The sequence below is a fragment of the Canis lupus genome, chromosome 16 (assembly GCF_011100685.1).
Source record: "Canis lupus familiaris isolate Mischka breed German Shepherd chromosome 16, alternate assembly UU_Cfam_GSD_1.0, whole genome shotgun sequence".
NCBI lineage: Eukaryota > Metazoa > Chordata > Mammalia > Carnivora > Canidae > Canis > Canis lupus.
In genome coordinates this window covers 34,753,903-34,780,803 of record NC_049237.1, presented here as the reverse complement: position 1 = coordinate 34,780,803, position 26,901 = coordinate 34,753,903, and the positions used below count along the sequence as shown (strand labels likewise).

The following is a 26,901-nucleotide window of genomic DNA, read 5'->3' as shown; positions in this document are numbered from 1 at the left end:
CAAGACAATATCTTTCTGTGGAGTGTATTCAGTACCTGGCAATGGCCCAGGAGGGCAAAGGGCCTGTGTTTATTGGTGGCGCAGGGGCCCAAGACCACCACGCAGCCATTGCTCAGGAACACATTGCCCCCTCGTGGTTCTTTACGTAATTGAGGGAGGGACTGGGATTGGAAAGGCTCTCCAAATTTCCAGATTAATCGTGGTGGCCTTTGCCTCTTCTGAACTTCCATTGCAAGTTCAACAGTTTCTTGGTTTATTTTCATCCAGGATACGCTTTCCCCCCACCCCCCCCACAGAGGCACATGACATCCTGACAGCAATTAAACCTATTTATCAAAAGCTTCAGACTTCCCCCACCCCCAACCCAAGAAAACCCCAGTAAGTGAATGCAAGAATTACCACTCTGTTTTTCTTCACAACGCTCGTCACACAAGTATTTTCTCTGCTTTCTGCTATTTGAACCAGGATCGCTGATCATGTGGCCATGGAGTTGTTTTGGGTGTCTCGTCTCCACAACACCAGTTAAAACTCCCTAGAAGCAGGAGCCTTATCTTCACCCCCACCTCCACCCCACCCCCAGCAGCACTTAAACCAGTACAGGGTGAAGAATGTCTGGCGGGGAGGGGGGAGAGCAGAGAAAGATAAACAGTGAAGCGAGCAAATAAATAGAAGTTGTGATTGGTACTGTGCTGGAAAGGAACAGCATGTCGTGTGAGAGAATTCCTGGGCGTGGGAAGTGAGGGAGAATCTTCTGATAGAGGCCCTTTTAAATTTATGTGTTTATGATACAGGAATGGAGAAGCTCTCTATGGCCCCGGGAAAATGGAAATTTCCTTAATAATAATGCTAGTTTCCCTGTTCTGTAAACTTACACCGGGCAGGAATGAGTGCTGGGTGCTCTAGCTCTACCAACCTATAATCTCCTCTAATTACAACCCCCCTGGGAGGTAACTATAACTACTCCCATTTCGCAGGTGAGGAAACGGAACCCAGGCAGTCCTCTGGCGCGTGGTGCTTAAACAGGTACTGGGTGCCCCCCTCCCAGAATGCTGAGCCCTTTTTCTTCCTTAAGGGGCTTTGACCCTCCGAAGATCATCTGGGTTGGCCTCCAGCTCGGCTCGCCGTGAGCAACAGTCACTTAGCCAACAAGTATTTATTGAGTGCCTACTGTATACCCGGTAGCGTATTTAACTAGCCGTGGGATTATCAAGGTAAACAAGGACACGGTGAGGCTGGCGTTGCGTTGTGGGGAGGCTCCCCCGGAAGGGTGAGGGAGGCAGGCAGGTAAGCAATTCCAGGACGGTCTGCTGAGGGCCGAGAGAGGGGCCTGAGCAGAGGGGGGCGCGAAGCCTAGCAGAGGGCGAAGGCCGGGGCTGAGAGCCTGGGAGGGCCCGGCGTGGGAGGTGGGTTTGAAGCTGCGCCCTGGAAACGCCGGCCCCGAGCCGGCTGCCCCCGGACCTCGCTCGTTCTCTCGCATCCTGTCATTTCGAGCTGCCAAGTAGGAAGGGAGGAAATAGGTCTGAGCCGGTGCTGCAGAGGCAGGGCAGGCTGAGCGACGGGGGCGCGATCCCCACGGCGGTAGCCCACGGCGCGTCCCGGGCGTCGCGCGGGCCCGGCCCGGCGCCCCGAAGCCCCTCTCCAAGCGGGCGCGCACCGCCGCGCGAGCTCGCCAGCTCCGGGGGCCCCCGGGGGCCGGGGAAGCGGGAGGACCTGGCCTCCCTCCCTCGTCCGCCTCGGCCCCTGCCCTCCGACCTCCCGCCGAGTCGGGGGGCTGGGGTCGGCCGCTTCCGCCCGCCGCCCCCCGCCCCTCCCCGGCGCGCGCCATCCGGCCGCGGGCGGCCCCTCCTCCCGAGGGGGGCTTCTGCGTCCCGCGTCCCGTCCCTCCGGGCTGAAGCTGGCAGCCCACGTCTAGGGAGGGCGGAGGGAGGAGGAGGAGGAGGGGGAGGGGGAGGAGAGAGGGGAGGGAGGAGGGCGAGAGAAAGGGAGCTGCTTGGATCCCGTACTTCTCAGAGCCTGCCTGGAGCGCGCACTCAGCGGCTCTCCGGGTCCCAGCGTCCCAGCCGCGCCCCGCACCTCCTCCTCCTCCTCCTCCTCCTCCTCCTCCTCTTCCTCGGGTCTGGGCACCCCTCGCCCCCTCCCTCCGGCCCCCGCCAGGCTCGGGCAGCGGCCGCCCCCAGCCCCGACGCGGCCACATCCCCAACTCTCTGGGCTCCCTCCTGGGACGCGCGCCCGCGCCCCATCCTTTCTTCCTTCCTTCCTTCCTTCCCTCGCGCCCGCCCGCCCGCCCGCGCTCTCCAGGTCTCCCTCCCGGTCCCGATTGTCTCCGTCCCCGCCGGCCCGCGCCTCGCCCTGCCCCGTGTCTCCCGCGCACTTCCTGGGTCGCCTCGCCTCGCCTCGCCGCGGAGCCCGAGCCGCCGCTGCCCCGGCTCCAGCCCCCGCAGCCCGCGGCGCCCGCCCGAGGGAGCCCCGGCGCCCGGGGAAGGGACAAGCGGGCGAGCGCGCCCTCGCCCCAGCCCCGCGCCCCAGCCCTGCCCGGCGAGGAAGGACCGGGAAGATGAACAACGGCGGCAAAGCCGAGAAGGAGAACACCCCGAGCGAGGCCAACCTTCAGGAGGAAGAGGTACCGGGGGGCTCGCTGCGGCGGGGGCACGACCTGGGCGCCGCAGTCCGGGGTCTGGGCACGGCCCTCGCCGCGACCTGTGGCCCCGGGCCGGGGGGGGGGCGGCGGGGGGGGTCTCTTCGCAGAGCGCGTTTCTAAAGTTGCGTAACTTTGAGGACTTTTCGGAGTTTGCTAAGTATAATGCTCAGCTTTGTCTGCGTGGGATTTTAAAAGCGGAATCGAGAGCTGACTCCCGGGTGACCTCCGGTTCCTGGGACCCAGAGGGTCGGGACCGAGTCTGCGACCGGGGCTGGGAGTGGGGGGTGTTTGTGCGTGCGGCGTGAGGAAGGAAGGAACTCGGGGAAAGTTCTCGGCGGGGAGACACCTTCAGTTCCCTGCCCCCTCCCCCTCCCTTTTCAGTGTTAAAAGTTCTCGGTGCGATCTCTTTCCAGCTGAGGCATTCTGGATTAATAGATAACTCATCAGCTGCATTCTTCTCTGATGAGTCAAAGACCTCGAATCTGGGTGATTAGGGTTTGTAAATTTTAGGGGCGATGCGGCTGGGGTGGGGTGGGGGAAGCCGAATAAAAGAGTTTGAGAGTTTACAACTCGCCAAGAGATCATCTTGGCTGTTTTAATAGCACTTTGACTCCTGAGCGTGAATTTTATGTGGTGCGTCCGTAACAAAGTTAAAAACGTTGCGGCGGCGGAGCGTTCCTTGGGGTAGAAACCCCATTTATCCGTGGGAGGGAACACCTGAACGGACGGTTTCAGAATTTTGTAGTTAGGATATTTGTGGTATTCTTTCAAGTGGCTTTGTTCCTGCAGGTATGTTACCTGGAGTCCAAGAAACAGTACATGTTTCGCCTGCTTTTTAAGTTCTCCCATAGCTGAGTTCTTAAACGTCCTAAAAAGAACTTGAGTGTGTATGTGCAAGGAAGTATGCACCTAGATAGTAGGACTTGTGAGGCATTATTTAGAGGGATTGTATTCCAGTATATAAGGCTAACAGAATGGCAAACTAATTCTAAAGCGGTCAAGATGTTGAGATTATTCTGGAGATAATCTGTTGCGTGCAAACTAAGATTCCGATAGTGAAACCAAACGTTGGGGGAGGATTTAATTAGTACTGTGAGACCTCGGCACATAGTCCACTTGTGAAAAGGGAACTATTTATATGAAGATGGAAGGACCTAAGACCATGTAAGTCCATGCAAAACACAAGATTTTACTTCTAGCACGTTTGTATGGGGCAACCCGCCTGACTTGCAGTAAGCTGAAAATTGCCTTCACACCTGAAGATAATTGCGCATTTTATTATAAACTAATTTGAAAAAGGTTATTTACATGCTAGTTCTTTACAACCACTGACATGCCTCTTTTCAAAGAGGGGGGAGACCTGAATTGCAAGTTCCACTTTTGGTCTTGTTCTTACTGGCTGCTTTGCTATTTATTTTCCCTACCCTTGAGATAACATGTAAAAAATGACAAGTGTGCTCCTTTAAGGACTTGTTATACTTAACTAATTCACCTAACACACCAATTGCTTCAGAAACCTTTTTATTTTACTTAAATGGGCAATCTATTTATTTCTAAGGGTAAGAATGTATTGTGTGAAACCATCTTTTTCTGCTTGCCTAGTTGAGAACACTTGTAAATGGAAAAAGTTAATCAGGCAAACCAGAAGCTTTTTTTTTTTTTCTTTTTTTTGCTTTTGTAGGTAGCAAAAGAGGTGTACGCGTTCCAAAACCATAACCTACTTAACTTGATACAATTAGAGAAAAATCACATTTCTTTTACTTAACCCATCTCAGCCTCATAGCCCCCAGGACTGGTGGTGTCGGCCCTGGTCCTGGGTCCCCTTAATGTGTGAAGCTTTCCATTGGAGTTGGAAGTACAGTTACTGCTTCTTAACCTGTTCTGTTGCCCTGACAATGTTCCTCTTCCGGAGGGAATGGCATGTGGCTCTGTGGTGTATCAGTTTTGGCAAGACAGCTCTTTTAAAGGTAAGAGGACAGGAAGATTTGAGAACCCACGTCGTGTAAGAGGTAGAGGATAAAGACAGATACACCACGAAGAGAGAGGGTTTATAATGTTAAAGATTCAGGAAAAGAAAGGAAATAGGCCTGGAGTGATCCAGGTAGTTTTCCTCTAATTCCCTGTTTTGAGTATGTTTTGTTTTTTTTTTGATAAACTCTAACCTCTTTTTTTTTTTTTTTCTTCTTCTAACTCTGAAAGCCACAAGTAAAATAAATATGGTATCTGGTGAGTCCCCATTAATGTACTCAGCATCATACAAAACCACTGCACTGGACCCTTTCCCTGCCCACCCAGTGATCAGCAATTTGTTCTCAAACACATTTAAAAGCTTTGGCTGAGGACTCCAGTAAACAGAACACACACATATAAAATGTATATACACATAATGACAGAAAAATGTGTTTTGTTGTAGTTTCTGGTGGCCATTGAGCTGACTTGGAAAAACAAGTCCAATCATCATTAAGAGAAAATAGTTTATTTCCTAGAACATCAGGGCAATTTAGGCTTTCTCTACCACTTCATAGAATCTGAGGGTTTTTTTTTTCCTCTATTTTTAAAAAATAGGTTCCTTTTATCTTCCAGTACATTTTAGCCCTGTTTGAGAGCTTTTAAAGGTTACTCTGAAATAATTGATACTGAAACACTTATTTGGTTCCAACTGTACAAACTGAACAGTCCAGGATTTAGAATTTCTGCAGCTTTTTGGGGGTTGGATGTTTGAGAACTTGGACAGGACATAGACTTCTGCTTTGGAGAGTATTTAAAGCTTTGAGGAAAAATTTTTAAGATTTGACTAGTTAACTGTAAGAGATAATACATCTGGCTGTCTAGCTTGTAGTGTGCTATACATGTGTGTTTCTCTGCAAGATGTCCCTTTAAAGAAAAACCAGTTGTCAGAATCTTACTGGGATCTGAGATTTATAGGGCTTATGTATAGGGTGTTAGATAATTTCTAACATCATTTTAGTTGATAAAATCCTAGAATTTTTCATCTAACTTTGGACTAGTCAGTATCCTCTTTAAATGCTTTTGGCAGTTTATACTGAACCAGACTTTATTAATATTAATATGTATATAACAGACTTGTTGAGATTTACATATCGACTTTTTCTATCTGGGAGTAGATAGAAAATTATTTTTGGTTACTTATTTTTCAAAATAGATTTTTTTTTAATTTGGAAAGGAGATATGTAGTTTGGCTTTGTCTTTACTTTTATCCAGGTCATTGAGTATTTTTCAGGTTGATCACAAATCCTTTCTAAGAGGTGTTTTATTATGTTGAAGCACGAATGGTAAATAGCAACTTTTCCTTAAATTGACTTGAGCCTTTTTGTACTTAAAACTGGAAAAGCAAAAAAACTTGGCATTGTTGGAATATTGACTGAAAAGATGTTTGGCAGATGTTGGGCAAGAATCATGTAAAGTTGATTCTTTACAAGCTAATACAAATCTTTACCTCCCTTTTCTTTTAAAGTGCTTAGTGGGGCGCCTGGCTGGCTCAGTTGAAAGACCATATGACTTTTGATCTCAGGGTCATGAGTTTGAGCCCCTCAAACCCAATCTCAATTGGGTTAGAGATAACTGAAAAATAAAAAATCCTGAAAAAATGCTTCATAATCTTGCTCCAATATTGGGGTCAAGAAGAAAACGGTTTCCTCCAATTGGCCCACAGAAAGGGTACCAGGTCCTTTTGATGTGGCAACCTCAGATTTTTCACTTGGGCGTTAAGTTTAATCTACCTTATGACTTGGGCAGAGTACAGAAAGTTCTATATGGCTCAACCATGTCTGGAGTCTGTTATTCCAAATTAAATCTAACACAACAAAACTATTTTGGCCTTGGTGATAGTGTTTTAAAAAGAAGGCACAGTAACTTCTTAGTGAGATGTAAAAGAGCACTGCAAATAAGGCATGTGCTCCTAAGCTGTTTTTCCAGCAGCGGTTTTAAAATTTCGCTCATGAACCCTTGTGCTCTTGTGCAGTCTGTTTCCCATGGCATTTGTTGGATGGATTGTTTGGTAGGGTAGGAGTTCTTTTTTGCAGTTGCTTTCATATGGTTTTTGTGGGTTCATATTAATTTGTGCTTGGAGGACAGAGTTCAGTGTCGGTGATGGGCAAGAAAGTGGGCACTTAGAACACCAGAGTCCTCCAGAAGGCTGCATTAATTTGTGTCACCTTGCAGTACCTATGGCAAAATATGTTCATGAATTAGTTACTTCTGATCGTGAACATTCATAAAGATTGTCTTACCAGGGAAATTGCTAAGTAAATCATGGTTATGATTTCTGAAGGAGAATAGTAGGCAGCCATGAAAAGCCATGTTTTTAAGATCTATATGTATTTGTTTTTGTTTTTGTTTTTTTTTTTGTTATTGGCTTAAAGCAACAGAAATGCATTCTCTCACAATTCTGGAGGCTACAAATGTGGAATCAAGGTGTCTACATTGCCACGCTGCCTCTGAAAGCTGTATGTGAGAATCTGACCTTTTCTTCCCAGCTTCTGACAACATTTTAATTGAGTGCATAATTGTCAATGTTATGACATTAAATGAAAACAGATTTAAGGGGGCAGCCCGGGTGGCTCAGCGGTTTAGTGCCGCCTTCAGTCCAGGGCCTGATCCTGGAATCCTGGGATCGAGTCCCACATCAGGCTCCCTGCATGGAGCCCGCTTCTCCCTCTGCCTGTGTCTCTGCCTCTCTCTCTCTCTGTGTCTCTCATGAATTAAAAAACAAAACAAAAAAAACCCCCAAAAAACAGATTGAGTTCTATGTGATGCCAATTCTTAACAACAACAAAAACCCTAAATGGGTTAAAAGTTTTTATTGATCTATATATTTTATTTGTAATTTATCTGGTATATTACAGATAATTTTTATTAATATATATATATATTAGCCATTTGGGGTTAAAAATTATCTGGTAGGTTACAGATAATTTTAACTTTCCAGTGCTTTTCTGTGCTTTCTAAATTTTCTAAAATAAACGTGAATAAAATGGTAAAAAAACAAACCCTACAACAACCCGAATGTCTTTCTCTTTATTCGGGAGAGGAAGAGACATAAAGCAGAAGGAGAAACAGGCTCTCTGCAGGGAGAGCCAAAGGCAGATGCTCAACCACTGAGCCACCCAGGCGTCCCTCTCTGAGTATTTCATGAAATTTCTTTGCCATATCTGTAGAAGTCCTAAAACCATTAGGTTGGTCTCGCTTCATTTTGCTTACAAGCCTTGTTGCAGGAACCAGGACTCTTCTGTTCTTTAGCCTTTCCTCTTCCTAATGTTAATCACTTTCCTGGCTCATTCTAGTGCTCTTTAGCTGCTTACCTTGTTCTGATGTGCTTTCTCAATGTATCCTTCTACCATACTGCTCTGTCCTCTGGTGGGTCCTTCCCTGATCTGTTCTCTGTACAACAAAGCCCAAACTTGACATCAAGATTGCCTTAATTGTACCCCTTGCTCTGTACACCATTGGCTTCAACCATCTTTTCCCTCTTGATCTAACTTGAGCTAGATCCTTTCTAAAGCCTCCTTTCAAGGCAGGAGCCAAGTTTCAGCGTAAGTTGTTCAGGCTCCTGTCACCCGAAGGTATCCTCCCAAAAAAGATGGTTGTCCTCAGAATCCCAGTAGAAGTTGCTTTGTTCATTTAACTCCCGGATCATTACCTTCTGTCTGTGTGTCTATGTGTCTGTGTGTGTGTCTGTCTTTCTCTTTTTTAAAGATTTTACTTATTCGTGAGAGATAGAGGCAGAGACCTAGGCAGAGGGAGAAGCAGGCTTCCCTGCAGGGAGCCTGATGCGGGACTCAGTCCCAGGACCCCAGGATCGGGACCTGAGCCCAAGGCAGACGCTCAACCACTGAGCCAGCCACCCAAGTTGCCCCCATTATCTTCTTTCATGTAACTTTTTTTTTTTTTTAAAGATCGATGCCATCTTATCACAGTATTCCCAACACTCCTACCCAAAGGTAGTACTCCAGTACCAGGTGAGTACCACACACACTTACACATATTTACCTGTATTATTCTTTATAAACACATAATTTGTAAACACAAAATACCCCCCTTTAAATATTTATTCATGAGAGCGTGCACGTGTGCGTACAAATGAGGTGAAGGGCAGAGGGAGAAGCAGGCTCCCCGATGAGCAGGGAGCCCCATGCGGGGCTCAGTCTGAGGACCCTGAGATCGTGACATGAGCTGAAGGCAGATGTTCAACCAACTGAACCACCCAGGTGCCTCAACATGAAATATCCTTATTAGTAGGGTTGGTGATGACTTTGTATAGGTAGGCTGTTTAAAAGGGAGCCATTTGTTTACTGTTGAGGTAAACAGTAAACAAATGTTTACTTGCCCACCAGGAAGTTAGGGAAGTAGTGGATGGATCAGCCGGGAAATGAACTGCCTCCCCTAAAGTGCACAGGTGGAGCGTGCCCAGTGCATCTGGTTGCCCCACTGCAGGTCTGCTCATTCTGAAGTGCATTTTGGTTTTCACCATTAGCACTTGGTTTGTGCCGTGGAACTCCATTTGACCTTTTGGACGCAGGCTGCTGAAAGCTTTGGTTAGGTGGAAGAGCGGGGATCTCCCTGTGTTCCAAACAAGCCTGCTCTGTGTGACAGCCACTTTGGAATGTTTGTGTTCAGTTTCATTTGGCACCTTAGTGTCTGCCTGGGGGAAGGGGAAAGGGAATGCAAATGTTCCTCTTGAACAGTGCTTGCTTTGGTCAAAGAAAAAACTTAGGAAGGAATGAGGGAAATGAACCTTAATAATAGCTGGAGCAGAGAAGCTGCATGGCTCAGTGGGCTTGAGGCCAGCTGGGACCAGGTATTTAAATTAATGCTGTTGATAGAATATCCTCCATAGATGGGGATGAGTTTACCTGATGTGTGAGGAAGACTTGGGTTAGGACTCCTTGCGCTCACATCCCTATCTTTAAAGAGGAGAATATTTATTTATTTATTTATTTATTTATTTTTTTTTTTAAAGAGGAGAATATTTAAAGGAGAATAATCCAAACAATTTCAGTGCATAGTTGGAGGGGTGACTGCATACCCAAGGTTTGAGCTTATCGCAGTAAAGTTGTTGCCTGGTTTGTCCTTTTTTTTTTTTTTTTTTTTTTTTAAGATTTTATTTATTCATGAGACAGGCAGAGGGGCAGAGGGAGAAGCAGGCTCCCTGCGGGGAGCCTGATGGGGGGACTTGATCCCAGGACCCCGGGATCACGACCTGAGCCAAAGACAGATGCTCAACCACTGTGCCACCCAGGTGCCCCTTGAGTGAAGATTCTTGATTAAGATTTTGCCAGATGAGGAAAAGGTTGATACCACGTGTGGAAGACTGGCCTGTGTGAAGACACAGGCTTAAGAGCACTTCTCGCTGAGTGAAGTAAGTCAGTCGGAGAAGGACAAACATTATATGTTCTCATTCATGTGGGGAATATAAATAATAGTGAAAGGGAATATAAGGGAAGGGAGAAGAAATGTGTGGGGAAATATCAGAAAGGGAGACATAAGGTAAAGACTGCTAACTCTGGGAAACGAACTAGGGGTGGTAGAAGGGGAGGAGGGCGGGGGGTGGGAGTGATTGGGTGACGGGCAATGGGGGCTATTCTGTATGTTGGTAAATTGAACACCAATAAAAAAAAAAGATATTAAAAAAAATCCAATGACTTACAAAAAAAAGAGCACTTCTAGGAAGAGCAAGCAAGGCATGGCAGGGGAGGAAGGGAAGTTAAGGATGAGGCTGGGGGAGAGGGGTGCTTTGGTGGGGGGAGAAGGTGGAGGAGCTTGTTTTTGGCCAGGGAATCAGACTCCACTCTGCGATTGGAGTTGCCTTGCCATGCTGTGCAGCAGGGACCTGGCGCTCTGGGACTCTCTACCAGCGAGAAAGGCAGGTTGCAGCAGGTGTGGGAAGAGTTGAGAGAGCAGAGTGAGGCTAATATTGTAAGAATCCTAGTCTCGAAGTAGTGCCTGTGGGTGGCGACTCAGCCAGAGAAATTCCAGGGCCCCGGCAACTGGCCGAGCGCAGAGGAAAGACTAGGAGTTTCCTTCATTAAGCCTCTTGGGTTTCTGCTTTGGGTGGCCAGCTAAATGGTGGTCATGTTTGTAGAAAGAGCACACTGAATGGTTGAAAACGGGGAGAAAAGGCCATGAGGAGGTGAGGATGGTAGGGTTTGAGATGCAGAGAGGAGAGGTCTGATCTTGAAAGCAATTTTCAGAACTGTGTAAGAGTCTATAGCCGGTAACTGAAAAGGTGGGTGATGTGAGTGCCTGGAGAGTTGGAGGCGTGGGACTCTGGTTCCTAGGGAACCTTGTGAGGGTAGGCAACAAAAGAGCTAGAAAACCTACCTAACACTTGAAGGTATGTAGAGACCTAGAACTTGGAGGAAAGGGGAAGAGCTGGAAATTCTTGGGAAAAGTGGAAGCAAAGTTTTTAAAGCACTTTTAAATTTAGGAATATAAGAGTGTTCTGTATCTGCTAGTTTATAAGCTAATAGTGTTCAGTGTGCTCATCTATTTGAAAGGTGGGGAACTTAGAAAAATCTAGGTATATATACCTTTTTCTTTCTTTCTTTTTTTTTTTTTTTTTGGCTTTCATCAACGGTTTCTGGAAATTGTCTTCCTCTACTATTTGCAGTTAATTCTGAGACTTTTGCTTTTCAAGCTTTTTTCCCTTTTCCCCAACGCTGCACTCTAGAAGGCGAAATCAAGCTGCCACAAGATTTTTGTAAGGGAGTTTGGAAGGTAAAGATGGAATACCTTGAGAGGCTTAAGTGTTTTTTTTTTTTTTTTGGCTTAAGTGTTTTTATAAAAAAACATTCCCTCATGGTTTTTGGTTCTTTTTTTATTTTATTGGGTGGGGAGTAAGAGGAGTCTCTTTTGCCAGACCCCAAACTCCTCTTATTCTGTGGGTCCTATTTTCCACTGATTCACTTAGTGCTTTCCTAAAAGTTTGTGGCCCTTGTTGCTCACAGTCAAGTGTCAACCCTTGAAAGGAAGGTGGTCTGGGAATTTAAGAAAAACAACCACCTGCATTTATATTCCTACTAGGTTTTCACCTTGCTGCACCCATTATGATGGGCGTTATGTAGAATACTGGAGGGAAAAGGGAAATGGCAGTAATGAATGCCAATCACACCGGGAAGATAGTTCCAATTCCAGGCTGTAATACAGTATTGTTTCACAAATTTAAAATGCGGAAGGAATGCGGAAGCCGCCTAGCCTCAATCCTGTGGGCCCCCAGGATTTTTGCAAAGACTATGAGAAATCTGGGAGTCTGAGAATTGAGGTGCATCTCACCAACCCATGCAAGTAAGTTAGAGACCTGTTTCTACTTTCAACTCCTGTGTATTTCTCCTGAGTCAATTTTTTTTTAAGTTTATTTATTCATGAGAGATACAGGCAGACACGTAGGCAGAGGGAGAAGCAGGCTCCCTGCAGGGAGCTAGATGGGGGACTGATCCCAGGACCCCAGGATCAGGACCTGAGCCAAAGGCAGCCTCTCAACCACTGAGCCACCCAGGTGTCCCCCCTGATTTTTAAAAATGATGTTCCTCTGCTCTTTCTGAATTCTTAATGTCACCAGGTAGATACCCTGGTAGGTGGCCAACATTATCCTAAGAGAAATCCTAGAGATTAAAAAACAAGGGACACCTGGGTGGCTCAGCGGTTTAGCATCTGCCTTTGGCTCAGGACGTGATCCTGGAGTCTTGGGATCAAGTCCTACATCAGGCTCCCTGCATGGAGCCTGCTTCTCCCTCTGCCTATGTCTCTGCCTCTCTCTAATGAGTAAATAAATATTAAAAAAAAAAAAAAAAACAAGCTGCTTTTCTTTGAATCCCCAGGATTCTGTTAGAATTTCTCTAATGCCTGTGTATAGGATGGGCAGTTGTGCCCTCCTGAGAGAAGGCACAGCACAGAAAGTGCTACCTTATTACAGAAGTACCAGAATTTCCTTTGTGCTCTGAGGGGAAGTGCTATACGAGTGTAATTACTTTACCCAGCATGTGTGATTTACAGGACTTAAAAATGTGTGAGTTTCCAAAGAGGCATCTGTTTTTAAATACAGTATCCCTCGAAGCCAACAGGATGTGTTTGGGGGCTGGGTCAGGGTCTCTCATGCACACACACTTCCATCCTATACCTGCCCAGGGATGCTGGGTGACTGGAGATTGAAGACACTGGTAATCGCTTCTCTTTAGAGCCTTGTTTATCAGCAGAGGGAGACCTCTGGAGTCCAGCTGGCTGCTACCAGGCCCCGTCCCTGTTTTCTGATTCCGCCTTTGCTGATTCCACTCTAAGCCAGTTCCTCATTTTTTTAAGGGTCTCCTAGCTCTTTCGCCATAAGGAACTGTTAGAGCTAGTGAATGCTGAGACCATTTTGGTTGCAGAAATTTCCCTTTCCATCTTGCATGTAAGAAAATTGGAGAGTTGAAGATCAGGTGCATATCCAAATGTAATCAAACTTGTAGAAAACTTTTAAGGATTTTTTTTGTGTGTGTGTGTGTGTTTGTGCGCACATTCCTTAAGCGTTTACTGAACAATTTCTACTCTGTCTTTAAATGTTGCACTTTAACAAATCAGATGAGGTGTTATCATCCCATGGTTTAGGTACCGGAAAACGGAGCCTCTGAGACATTAAGTAATTTGTCTGAAGTTTTACTGCTGGTGGGTAAGAGCTTAAAATTTTTCCAGTGGTGCACGAGGTTCATGTGATCAGGGCCCAGCTGGTTTCTGACCTCATCTACCAGGAATCACAACCTCATTCATTATGCTTCAGCTGCTTGGGCCTTAATTAGGTATCTCCTACTTGCCAAACTTGTTCCTGCCCCAGGGCCTTTGTGTGTGCTATTGGGTCTGCCTGAAAAAAAATCCTACACCCAGGTATTTACATGGCAGCCTCATCCTCGTCACTCATTCAGACGTCACTCATTCAGATCTCGGCTCAGATATTACTCAGATCTTTGATCTCCAGGTTTAAAGAAGCCCACATTCCCAAACACTGGCCCACCCCTCCTTTATTTTCCAGATAGATCTTACTCACTGACATAACTTAATGGTACTTATCCTCTTGGAATGTTACTCCATGGCAGCCGGGACCTCTGTCTTAAGGCTGAAACTGTCAATGCCTAGAACAATGCCTGGAACTGCCCAATAAATTTGTTAAATGAGTGGAATATGAACCAACCTGTCAAATTTGGGGCCTGTGCAATATACCACATTGTCTTAAACCTTTTCCAGCAGTCTTAGATTTCATTTCAATTCTTGCTGCCTTCGAGGTGATCATTTCTGGATGCCTATCTCCCCTTAATTACATCAGAAAGTAAAATCATCACATGCTTTGTTAGGCCAGAAATTTTATTTATCTTTTTGGCTTTTAGTGTTTAACTCCAGCTAATTAACATACAGTGTTAGTTTCTAAGCCAGACATTTTAGATGGTGTTTAGGTCCTTTGCCCGGGGGGAGGGGAGGGGTACGTAGTAGTTTGCACGTGTAGAGGAATCCTTGCTTTTGTCCAGTTAGGATGAAAACTTAGCACAGAATTTCATAGAACCAGGAGTGTGGCCCTGGCTTGGCGTGCTTAGTAAAAGTAGGGCAAGATAAATTGGATTCCTGTTCTGCAGATGTGTCCGTACGGTTGGGTTGCTAAGGGTTAATGTTAATAACCCAGGTGGAATTGATTTGGAGATAGGCTTAGCACTCTCCTTTTGATTTAGTCTAGCCCCCAGCTCAACGTGCTTTGCTCCTTTTGCCTACAAATGGCATAACTCTGGATAAGGCCAGAGTTAGCTGGATGAATCCAGCCTTTATGGCACCTGTACGGACTGCTGTGAGGGAGTACCTAAATCGGGCTCTGTGAGCCTTATGGAGCAGGCAACTTACAGCCCCAGTTTCTACCTCCATGTACGCCTCACAGACTCCCAACGGCTTTTATTCATCGTAAAGCAGGGGAGATGACATTTCGGGAAGAAAAGAATGTAAGTCGTCATTACTTTGGTCATCAGACTGCTTGTTAACTGAGCGACCTAATGCACTCGTGAAAATGCAGGCCATTGGATTTATCCCCATTTATGGCATTTATGTCCTAGTACTTGACCTTAAGTGAACTTCTTAACCATTCTCCATTGTCCGTGAGTCTTTGAGGCAATGGCTTATAGACAGTGGAATATATGCCCTCTGATCTGTCAGTTCCTGACCAAATCATCGATACTCTCTATTTCTTTGCCAGGGGACCTAGGACATGCCATTTAAGCTGCTTGGTTTCTTTAACTAAATTGTGGGGATTGGACGGACCATGCCTGCTGTGCATGGAAAGAATCCTAACTCCACTCCCGTGTTTCTGCCTCATTTTTCCGTTTCTGAATCGCGGTATAGGATGCGGTATAGGATGCTGCCGTGGTGGCACGCCAGCCAAGTTCCATGGGGGGGGTGGGGGGGATGGTTTTAAGCCTGAAATTTTGTTTTGCTTTGTCTTTTTTTTTTTTTTTTTTTTTTTTAAACTAAAAATCAATGCTTCTCCTTGAGAATGGGTGGGAGTTTCTGGGTGTGAGCTAACGGCAGGAAATGACCCTCTCTAAACAAAAGGACTCTTTAAGGCCCATCCTGAGTCTTTGTGTTTTGAGAAGGGGTTATGCAGAAAACCTGAGCTACAAAATTAATCTCTGTTTAGCCATCCTAATGGGGGGTGGGTAGAAAGAAAATACCTTTCTTGCTTGCCCTCCCAAGTGTTCCAGGCACCAGGTGGAACCCACTGGGAGTGCCAAAGTGGTTTAAAAGTATGGCCTATCCTTTGGGATAGCCTGGCTTCGTACCCCCAGGGGGCAAGAAGGAACCAAGTCAAGCAGAACTACACGCTCTGTGACCTTCATCTTTAATCTGGACTTCTTGAAAAACCCATCCCTAGCAAAACAGAGACAACTGAGGAAAGGGGGAGAAACCTATATTGTATGATCTAGGTCTCTGTAAGTAAACATGGATTTAAAAACGAATCAAAGGTTTGAATTTCTGTGTTAACGGTTTTCATTCTTCTAAGTCTAAACGGGCGATCCAAGAATAGCTAGTGACTTCTGCCTCTTGACTAACAGGGGATTTGTAATCATTGCTGTGTTAGATAGCGGGCCCATATGAAGAAATGTCGGGCCCTGCCCCTGCTCTGGAATGTTCCTGCACTTTAAAGTGACTGCTTATTATTCTCACCATTTGTACAGCAGGATGCTGAATTTATATTGCTAGCAAAGTAGTTATGTCTTATCAGAATTATTTTGCCTTTCCGAATTCTTGCTGACTTGCTGCAATGAACTTCTTCTCTTCCAGGAACATGATTTTTTTTTTTTTTTCAGGAATATAAATCTTCCCACTAATAATTAGAAACACACATTTTGTTGAAAATGATTTTGTGGTTTACTTAGTTTTCAGAACACTTGAAAACTACAAACATCTTTCCAAAGAACATTGTTGCGTCACTATTTTTAGGCTTTATGTTGTAACTATATTTTTAGAAAGGCCTGCTGATGTGTTTGGTGGACACTGGTGTGCTAGAGGGAGAGAAAGGCACCAGAGACTTAATAGAAGATTGAAGTTGCTGCTCAGATCCCGGTGTGAAAGGACTTTGTTCATGTATTAAATGTGTTGGAAGACTATCTTTAAGTATGAAACTAGGGGCCATACTGTTTAAAAAGAGGCCTGATCATTGTATATTCCAGGGCTTACAGGGAAAAATGATTCTCATCGAGAATTCCAGCGTCTGATGTGTTGGTAGGGTTTCTCATTTTCTTAATACGTAAACTTTGGAGAAAGGTTACTGTTGTAGTGTTATTAATTTACACATGTGGAAATATGTACTGACTTAGATTCTTTTGGAGGCTTATATACATTGGTATGTTTTTCATTTTTAAAGTATCCTCTGTTTTCCAGTTATTATCTATAGTAACATCACTTTTATTTTTACAAAGATAAAAATACCAGTGATAATCTACCCTCGGCCTTTAAGCTGCTTATAACTAAGCAATGCATGGGGCTGGAATGCTTTGCCTTGAGAACGGTTTCTGCACCATCAGCCTTCCAAGCATGGTGACGAAGACGGAACATTCCCAACCTGGTATACCTCACCTAGGTTGGTTTGTATAGTTTGGATGGATTCGGGAATGGCGTGGATCTGAATTTTTTTTTTTTTTTTTTTTTTTTTTGCCTGGGTGGAGGAGCGGCTTTTTTCTCTAATTCTTCACGTGCAGCTCCTGGTAAACCTTGAAGTCAAGTGAAAGTGCCCTGATCAGGAATGTTTGTTCATTCTCTCCATGATGCTGGATGATCAAAGGGAAGTGTCCTGCCCTTTGCAAGACCAGCATCTGTTGCCATTTGGTCATAGTGCGCCCAGCCTGCGGACTCTGTATCTTAAAAACAAAAGTTGGAGGTGGGAGGCGGTGAAGCCTCAAAACTGCTTATGGGGCTTTGGAATATCGTGAGTTTCTGATTTTTTTGGCAAATTTACATTGGAGAAGTTTTAACTATTAAACTGTCCTTCTTCATTCCGTAAGCCTCACAGGCCTTTAATCAACATGAAAATTGCTCTTGTTTCTGTTGTTGTAAATCAAGGGGCATGATTATGCAGAGGAATCCTGTTGGTGGGAGCTTATCCTGAAGTCAACAAAAAAGTGTGGTTTTTCTTTATTCACTAGTAAAGGCAGCCCAAGTAAAACTTGGGTGCTGTTCAGCCCAGGAGCCCCAGGTATAGAAATCTGGTAGTGTGCCCTGGTTCTCTTACTCATTCCAGTACTCTCTGAAAGCTCTCTACAAAACTAATATGCACTATCTTTTCCAAACTGAAGTTGCAGCCCTTTTCCTTGGAAACCCTGTCATAAATACCTCCCCCCCTCCCCATTTCTTGTTTCTTTTTTTTTTTTTTTAAGATTTTATTTATTAGAGAGAGAGAGGCAGAGACCTAGGCAGAGGGAGAAGCAGGCTCCCTGCAAGGAGCCCGATGCTGGACTTGATCCCGCGTCATGGGATCACTCCCTGAGCTGAAGGCAGAGGCTCAACCGCTGAGCCATCCAGGCATACTGCTGCCCCCGTTTCTAATGGATTATTTTTCGGATGAAATTTTTCCTACAAGGGATGAGATGGAGGAAGCCTATTGTTCATTGAGAAGTCCTGAGGTGGCTTGCCTTTGTGGGAGCTCTGGGATATTGTGATTTTTGGTTGCTATATTGGATGCCAGAGGTATCCACTCCTTTCAGCGCTGGGCCACGTTGGAGCAAAGCGTCAGCGTGTGGCAGAGCTTTCCTCCTGGGATATTTCTGCATATCTTAAGTCCCATTATGCACTTAATTCTATCGGTCCTCTCTCCCAACATTCCTCAAAGGAAGAGTGGTAATGTATTTCTCCTATTTTTAGAGATTAAAATAATAGTAATAAATCCATTGGATTTTTAACTTCTTTGATTTTTAGTTATCTTTTTTAGGATTGAGATTCCTTTCCAAGTTTTCCTAAGCCAGTTTGTTCACATAATTGGATCACATTGTGTCTCAAGTTTCTCTTCACTTTTTCTTATTGGAGAATAAATTCACCTCTGTTATCTCTTCCTCTCTTCCCCCTCCCCCCCAAATATAGAAATATAGGTAAATAAAACACACACACACACACACACACACACACACACACACACACACCCATGATTCTGCAATTCCTTTCTCTGCAACCAGTGCAGTGGATCTTAATTCCCTTTCTGTGTACAAGCACACTCCCTTCTATTTTAACAAAAATGAGATCATACTATACAAGTGTTTACATTCAAATTTTTTTTTTGAAACTCAGCATTATGTCATGAACATCTTTGCATGCCAGTGGATACATTTGTGCTGTCTCGTTTTTAATTCTTCATACTATGCCATGAGGGATGTGCCTTGGTATATTTTACCCATCCCTTCTGTTTCCAAAGCTGCATATAAACAGTGCTGTACATCCTCCTCGCTAAATCTGTTGTGTACACCCTTAGTGATTTCCTAAGCTTGAACACTTAGAACTGGAATTTCTGGGTCAAAGGGCATGCATTCTTTTTAAGACATTTGATGTTTATTGCCAAATCTCAGCAACATTGTGCTAACTTCTACTCCCACCAAGACTATCAGCAGGCCCCTTTTTCCTGCATCCTCTGCCACTGCCATTTTTAAAATGTTTTCAAAGGTTGCTCCTCTACTGTAAAGTTTGCCACATTTGGGTTCGGTGATTCATAATTAATATTCCAGTCCGATCTGTACAACACTTGGACGTTACATATTGACTGGAATGACAAAAAAAAAAACCCCACCCCATTTCAAGACCTCTCCCAGTTGTTTCTTGTACTGCTGTTGGCCCTAAAATAATTTTAGGAGGTGTCTTTCGCAAGTTCAGTTGAACACGATGAAAAGTGATTTTGTGATCTTCGTGTAATAGGTCCTTGATATATGATATGGATATATACACACACTGTTGGCTATAAACCTAATGACTGGGAATGGAGACCCATACTTGAGGTATTCTGTGTGCATGCACATAGTTTCAGTGACTCGGTTCCAGCGGTATTCAGGTGAGCCAATAACCCTGCCAATTAAAAGCAGTTGTAAGATGTATCTCGAGTTTAGAGATGTTACGTTGTGGAAACCTGTGCTTCAGAACCTGTATATCCTAGCTCTGCTTTTCGGGTCATGTCATGGGCTTGCACTTGAGAAGAGAGATCTTCTTGGCCACACTGCTCAGTTTGACATCAGTTTTGGAGGACAGCTAATGAATTACATCCATGGAAGGGGCTTTTATAAAGTTAAAACAATGCCTTTTATTAGGTGTGGACTGTGTAGTATATCTACTAGTAGAAATGTTTTCTTCTGAGTTGAGGAGGGCCTGGAGTGCCAGTGTCAGAGCTGGCACAAGTATTGCTTTGTCTAAGTGACAGACCATCAGGGTACCTCCTCTTCCCCACAGGGGCTGTGTTCACGGTGGGTGCCCACAGCGTAGCAAGAGCCAAACTATCTGAAAAGGAAAGCTCAGGTCTCCCTGTATCGGCGGGCAACCCCAGCCCACAAGGCCTCCTTAATTGTTAACATTCCTGCAGAGCACACACCCTCCACAAAGCCTACACACATGTTCTTAGAGTGTGACTCGAGGAAACGAGCAGATGTAATGGAAACCTCAGTCTTGACTCACCCTGACTCTTACATATGAATGGAATTTGCATCTCATTTAGCTTTAATCTAACAGTCTTTCAGGGTAAATTCCCATGGAGGTCATGAAATACTGAATTTATATGCACGTCGTGCCTTTCTCAAAGGGGCTAGAAGCTCTTCTGCAAATAAAAACGTGCCTTCTTTCCCTGGAGTCCTTGATTTCAGTTGACAGCTGGTGAAGGAGTCTGTGAGGGGAACATTGTTTAGTGGTGAAGAGGTTCAGCTCCCCCTGGGATACAGTCATTAGTCCTGGCTGAAGACAGGCCTTGAACCCAGTGTTTTGTTGGCTGTTCGGTTAGGGATGTAGAGGTGGTTACCAAGAAGCACTTTTCCTGCTTGCTTCCTTTCCTACTTGGAAAGACCTAGTCAACGCAGAAAACAATGGGAAAATAATACTGAGTTCCTAGGTGAATTGACAAGTTGTGTTATATAGACAGGGCCTAGAAATTCAAAGAGATCAGTGTGGATAAGTGGAAAATAAGCATTGTGGAAGAAAGATAATGAGGCTTAATGAGCTTGTAAGATTGAAATATGTAGAAATGGGCACTGGGGTAGGAGTGTCCCCATCATAAAGGTTTGGAAGTTGGGAGTAAATGTGGGTGTCCTTCTGTGGCAAGGAGAAGCCTAACTGGCTGTTAATTTTTAATGAATAAATAAGTAAATGAATGACCAAGAGAGGGATATTTTAAAGACTTTTTTGTCAGTTGTCATTGGTTTCCCCAACCAGGCATGTTCCACAGATGATAGATATATGACCTGCATGAACCCAATGTCCATATGCTAAACTGCCTTTTGTTTTTTTTTTTTTTTTCTTTTTTAAACTAGGCTTGCAAGGCCACATAGAATGTTCATCAGCATACTGGAAAAATATTTTCCTCCTTGTTTTCTCCCCTTTTGCTTCTTGATGAAGCTATTTACTCCATGACTACATTTGTTTCTTTGCTTCTCCATTCTGACTATTCAGGATGGAACGGCTGTTTATCAGTCACAGTGGCTCTTGGCTTTAGAAACCAAACCTATATTTCCTAGGTGAGAGTCATTCCGGTAATACTGCCTGCCTGCTGTATTAAGCCCTGGTGACACAATGGGCAGCAGACAGACTTGGTCCTTGACCTTCCTGGAACTTTTCAGTGTAGTGTGGAAGTGTGTATTGTACAAATAAAAGGACAAGTAAATATAAGCTCACAAATTGCCAAGCGCTATAAAGAAGCATAGCTGATGTGAGAACTGTAATTGATGAGTAACAAGGGGACCTTGTTGACTTGGTTCTAGGCATCATTTACATCCCTTCTTGTATGTTAAGTCCTTTAGTACCAACCAGCATTATTCCTGCTGTGCAGGTGAGGACCTGAGGCTCAGACAGGTGAGTCACTTGGTCTAGGTCACTAATAAATACCAAAGCCTGGATTTGAACCTGGGCAGTTCAAAATCTGTCCTCTTATGCTAACCTCTATGCTGGTCTGGAGGAGTATCCTTCAGAGAAGGATATTCCAAGGAGATCAAGAGGTCTCTTGGGCCTAGTGCCTCTTGGGATTCTGCTTTGACAGAGGAATTTGAGATATGGGACTTGCCCAGGTCCTTGGGGATCAGTAATGTGGCAACTTCTTTTCAAGGAGGTGAGTCACCCAGTTATACATAGCATGCTAGTTTCAGAAATTCTGGGTTGCCTTGGACTTCACGTCATCATCTGTTCTTTTCTTTTTCCATCCCCCCGTCTGGACTCTGAATTACTCCACCAATCTCTGCTGCCTTTCTCTCCCCTCTAGTCCTTTCAATACTCAGAGCAGATAACTCTCCAGAGGTGTTACTCTCACAAATCAGCTAGCACCTGAAAACATTTGCAGATTCCTTGATCAAAGGTGTCTGATGTATGTGAAAGTGCTCTGAAGACAGGCGAGCACTGGCCACGGTTTGTTGTTGTTAGTGGGTAAGATTCAGATTTCTTTTTTTTTTTTTTTTTTTTTTAAGGTTTATTTTAGAGAGTGCTCATGAGCAGGGATGGGGTGGGGCAGAGGGAGAGAGAATCTCAGGCTGTGCTGAGCGTGGAGCCTTCTGATCACCACCTGAGCCTAAACAAGAGTCCCAACACTTAACTGACTGGCACCCAGGTGCCCCATGATCCAGATTTCTTTGGCTGACATTCAAAGCCCCTCCCAGGCCCTTTCCCATATTTCCAAACTCCTCTACCATCTTCCTGTTATCTCCTCAGCCTGCAATCCAGCAGCTAGTCTAGTGTTCATTTGTTCTTAAGTAGGCTCCACGCCCAGCATGGGGCTTGAACTGAAGATCCTGAGACCAAGAGTTTGCATATTCTACTGACTGAGCCAACTGGGCACTCTTAGTACTTTGTTCCTTTTGATCGCTGTAGTGTTTCCCTTTTGTGGCTATAGGCCACATTTTGTTGGTTTATTCATCAGTTGAATATTAAGTTGCTAATACTGTTTGGATGCCCTGTTCCTATAAAGGCATTCCACCTCCAAACCTTTGATTTTTTTTTTTTTTTTTTTTTTTGCAGAGTGCTTTCTTCCATTCATTCCTTGCATTTACTTTTTTTTTTTTCTTTTTTTTTTTTCCCCTTCTGGGCCTTTCTAGTTGCTTATAGAGCTTTCCCTCCATAGGACTATTATGTCAGTCTCTGACTTGGCTACTTGAATGTACTACCTAGTATATGTTTTTCCGTCCTTTCGTGTATACATGTTTATTTGGACCTTGAGCTCGCTTTTTTTTTTTCTGTTTTTAAAGACCATTCAAATACATATGGAGCACTGACTTTGTGCTGCATACATAGTAGGTATGGGGGATAATCTGTGAACAAAGCTAAGAGCCTTGGTCTTGTGGAGACTTTAGATTCTAGTGGAGCTTACATTCTAGGTGATTTAAAAATTATACACACAAAGTTAACTGCTATTGTGTATTTCCCGCACCTGGCCATCAGATGTCCTACAGTGTAAATTCTCAGGAAACTTATTTGATAACTATTACATTGAAATTTTCTTAATTAAAAATTAAAATGGTTGAGCATCTGCCTTTGGCTTAGGTCATGATCTCAGGGTCCTGGGATTGAGGTCCCACATTGGGCTCCCTGCAGGGACCCTTCTTCTCCCTCTGCCTATGTCTCTGTGTGTCTCTTATGAATTAGTAAGATCTTTAAGAAAAACAAACAAACAAAAAAAACAAGACCCCTTAATCCTGTCCAAGCTGTATAGATGGCTACCTGATTTCTTACAGGCCCTGTAATTATGGTTGCCAAATTTACTCATAAAAGTGAAGTGATGTCTTCACTTATTAAGTGTCCCCTTAGAAAATGAAAACCACCGCAGGGAGAGCAGATCTCCTATCACACAAGCCATGTCTTCACACCCTTGCCTGTATCTTGCTGCTTTTGCCTAGACTGTTCACGTAGGAGTCTTAATCATTCCGAGCATTGGAATCTTATGGAGACCCTGTGGGAAATGGAGGAGGGAGGCGGGTGGAGCCTGTTCCTTGCTGTCAAAGTTGAAAAATCCTCCTCCTCCTCCTTCCTGTTCCTTAGTAGGAAAGCGTTTACTGGGTTCCTGACACAATTTGAGGCTTGTCTGGCGCTGAACCAAGCACCCAAGGAGAGCTGCTGCTTCCTTACCCATTTTTTTAAATTTTATGTATTTATACATGAGAATACACAGGAGAGAGAGAAGCAGAGACACAGGCAGAGGGAGACGCAGGCTCCGTGCAGGGAGCCTGATGTGGGACTCGATCCCGGGTCTCCAGGATCACACCCTGGGCTGAAGGCGGCACTAAACCGCTGAGCCACCGGGGCTGCCCTCCTTACCCATTTTGGCGTGATACTGTAGTCCGTCAGGTATCCATCTTCTCCAGTCTCTTGGAAAGGATAGTAGCCGAGTTCTCTCAGAATGCCATGAGAACTAACGGGTTAATATTTGTAGAGGCCTGTGGAAATGTTAAGTACTCAGTGTTGTTGTTATCTTCTCTCTGAGCATGGTTGCCTTATAAGGCTGTCCACTGGGCCCAGGGACTTGTGTTGGGGAGCTGGGCCAGCCTGTGAGGCTCGATGGCTGTGGCAGCTCAGGACCTTGCTCCAGGAATGGGCTCAGATTTCCTATTTTAATACTGGCGATACCACTTTTTGCTAATTGCTGATCCGGCTCTCACAAGTACTTTTCCCTCCACTTTATAGCATCTATTTTTAGCCACCGCATCTCTGTGATTCTTTCCCTCTGAAAACCAAGTATAGTAAAAATCCCCTTGAACAAAATAATCCAAAATTCTTAAATTGTCTGGGAAGGTAAGCTACTTATCTGAAGAATTATTGAAGTAGATGCATTCTTTTTTGAAAGGCTGTATTTAAAAAAAGAAATGGCAGGGGTGCCTGGTTGGCTTTGTCGGTGGAGCCTGGGACTCTTGATGTCAGGGTGGGGAGTTCAAGCTCCACATTGGGGATAGAGTTTACTTAATTAAAAAGGCAGGTGCAACATTCAAATTGTGCTCCATTTAAAAAAAAATGAAAATGCATAAATATTCAATATAGAGAGGACTACAAAAGTTTCCGCTTCCTTTCATGAACCAGACGTTTCTTTTCAGACCGTACCATGTAAACATGGAAATTTACGTGTTCAAAATCCAGTTTTAAAGAGTTTTCCTTCTCCTGGTTGTCAGGGAAATGACACAGATATTTATGCTATCTTAGGTTGTTGAGCTGAAAGGGACCTAGGAGTTGCTTTTGTTCAGTACCCTAACTTCGAGCAGTGTGGCAGCTGAGCCTGGAGCCCATTCCTTTCTTGAAGGAAGCTGCAGGGGGACACCTGAGGTGGTGCAGTTGAACATCTGACTCTTGGTTTCAGGATCAGGCTCAGGGCTCAGGTCGTGACTTCGTGGTTCCCTGCAGAGTCTGCTTCAGATTCTTTCTCCCTCTTCCCCTCCCTGCTTGTGCGCGCTTTCTCTTTCTTTTTTTCTCTCATAAAAAATTTTTTTTAATTTTATTTATTTATTCATAGAGACACACACACAGAGGCAGAGACACAGGCAGAGGGAGAAAGAAGCAGGCTCCATGCAGAGAGCCTGACATGGGACTCAATCCAGGGTCTCCAGGATCACGCCCTGGGCTGCAGGCGGCATTAAACCGCTGCGCCACCGGGGCTGCCCTGTCTCATAAAATCTTAAACTATATTTTAAGATCCAAAACTATATTGTTCTAGTTAATCACTATTTCTCTCCCTGGAAGAAGAGCTGTCCTCTCTTTCTGGCTCCCAGATGTGTCAAGTAAATTACTCCTGTAGTTTGTGTGAATTTAAAAAGCGGACAGAATGAGAGATCTTAACAGCACCCTTCTTGGGGTAGGCTGAGAAGGTAAGTGCTGTAAAATAGGCCAGGATGGTGGTGTGGGTCAAGAGAGAGGAGTAGACTATTATTTCTTACTTAGAAGTATCTTGGTCATACTTCCTTTTTTGTGTAATCAGAACAGTGGGTCATTGGTTACTATCAATGCTGGCTCTGTGGGCTACCCTCATTTTCATTAATGATACACTTTTGTTTGCTGGGGCAAGTACCTTGTAAGTCACATAAGTCGTCTTTAGAGGCAATAAAAAAATACTTTTGGTGAGCCTTGGACCTTCTATATTTGTGTGAATGTTTTTTTTTTTTTTTTTTTTTCCCTTAAAGAGTTTATTGGTTCATTTGACAGCAAGAGAGCACAAGCAGGAGTAGGGGCACCGGGAGACTTAGAAGCAGGCTCCCCGCTGAGCAAGGAGCCTGGTGTAGGACATGATCTCAGGACCCTGAGATCCTGACCAGAGCAGAAGGCAAATGCTCAACAGACCGAGCCACCCAGGCACCCCTACATGAATGTTTAGAGGCAATCTCTTGTTGATGGGAAATGGTACAGAACTGGGGAACTTTGGTTTGGCTTTAGTAGTTGTAGAAAGTGGGACAAAGTAGGTAGGGTCTGTTGCTGGTTAGCTCATTTGATTAGAACAGTATGCTAATGAACCCAAGGTCACTGAACCACTCTTCTGTAGGCCAGCCAGCTCTACGTTGCTGGGATTCCAGGCCTTAGCCAGGAAGCTGAGCAAATAAATGTATGTCACTAGTCACAAAGCTGGAGCAAATAGATCACCAGACCCAGTAGAGGAACTCAAAACACATGTCCTGTGGATCATAGATTATAGCTCCTAAACGTATAAGATAGTATAGCAGATGTTTTGTATAGTTTTTCTTTTAAAAACTTTTCTGTGAGGGGTACCTTGGGTGGCTCAGTTGGTTTAAGAGTCTGACTGTTGATCTCTGCTTGGGTGTCCATCTCAGGGTCATGAGTTCAGGCCCCACATTGGGCTCCACTCTACACTTGGGGCCTACTTAAAGTTTTTTTTTCTTTGAGTAATAAATACATGTCTATCAAAGACCCTAAGAAAATATAGTAAAATATAAGAAAGAAAAATTGCTTGTTACCCCCATTTCTGACCAGTTTTACTTCTGGATTTTTCTGTCCTTGACATTTTCTTCACTTGGCTTCTGTGTTACTACGGATTTTTCTCCTCCTCTCCAACCCCTTCTCTTTATTCACTTTTTCATCTTTTTTTTTTGTTGATTTGGTCCTTTCCAATCAAAGTATACCTTAGAACCTCTGTCCTGTGGCTTCATTTTGTCATATCCTGCATATCCATGGAAGATATCTTTTGTCCCAGAGTTCTGCCTTGAGCTTCAAATGCAAATATTCAAGTGTCCACACCACTTCCAATTGGATGTCTTCCATCCACCTTAATAAACTCAACATGTTCAGTAACTGATGTCCTTATGCTCACCTCCAAACCTCCTGCGTTCCACATCTGTCCCCCTTCACCCAGGTGTCCACCTCTTCCAGCTCCCTCCCTAACTAGTTCCTCACCAAAAACAACTCTGCCTCCCTCAAATCCGTTGACTTTTTTTTAATTCACAAGAGAGGCAGAGACTAGACAGAGGGAGAAGCAGGCAGGAGAGCCTGATGCGGGACTCGATCCCAGGACTCTGGGATCATGACCTGAGCCGAAGGCAGATGCTCAACCACTGAGCCACCCAGGTGCACTTTTCCGTCTGTCTCCCTTACCC

At 44.7% G+C, this 26,901-nt stretch overlaps 1 protein-coding gene across 20 annotated transcripts in view; it reads left to right on the top strand.

Annotated features, from left to right (window-relative positions):
* Window positions 1–688: 688 nt before the first annotated feature.
* The window catches only part of RBPMS (RNA binding protein, mRNA processing factor), a 173,209-nt gene continuing 146,996 nt past the window's right edge, over window positions 689–26,901 (top strand). For 5 of the 20 annotated variants that reach the window (XM_038560184.1, XM_038560185.1, XM_038560186.1 and 2 more), the window contains exons 1-4: window positions 693–974; window positions 1,073–1,211; window positions 2,299–2,620; window positions 8,554–8,616. In XM_038560184.1, coding sequence (XP_038416112.1) covers window positions 2,555–2,620; window positions 8,554–8,616 — 129 coding nt within the window. In that variant the 5' untranslated portion in view covers window positions 693–974; window positions 1,073–1,211; window positions 2,299–2,554. Of the gene's footprint in view, window positions 975–1,072; window positions 1,212–2,298; window positions 2,621–3,085; window positions 3,125–8,553; window positions 8,617–9,371; window positions 9,456–14,568; window positions 14,608–26,901 lie in introns of those variants that run through there. The other 15 variants (XM_038560187.1, XM_038560203.1, XM_038560202.1 and 12 more) reach the window with 13 other exon arrangements.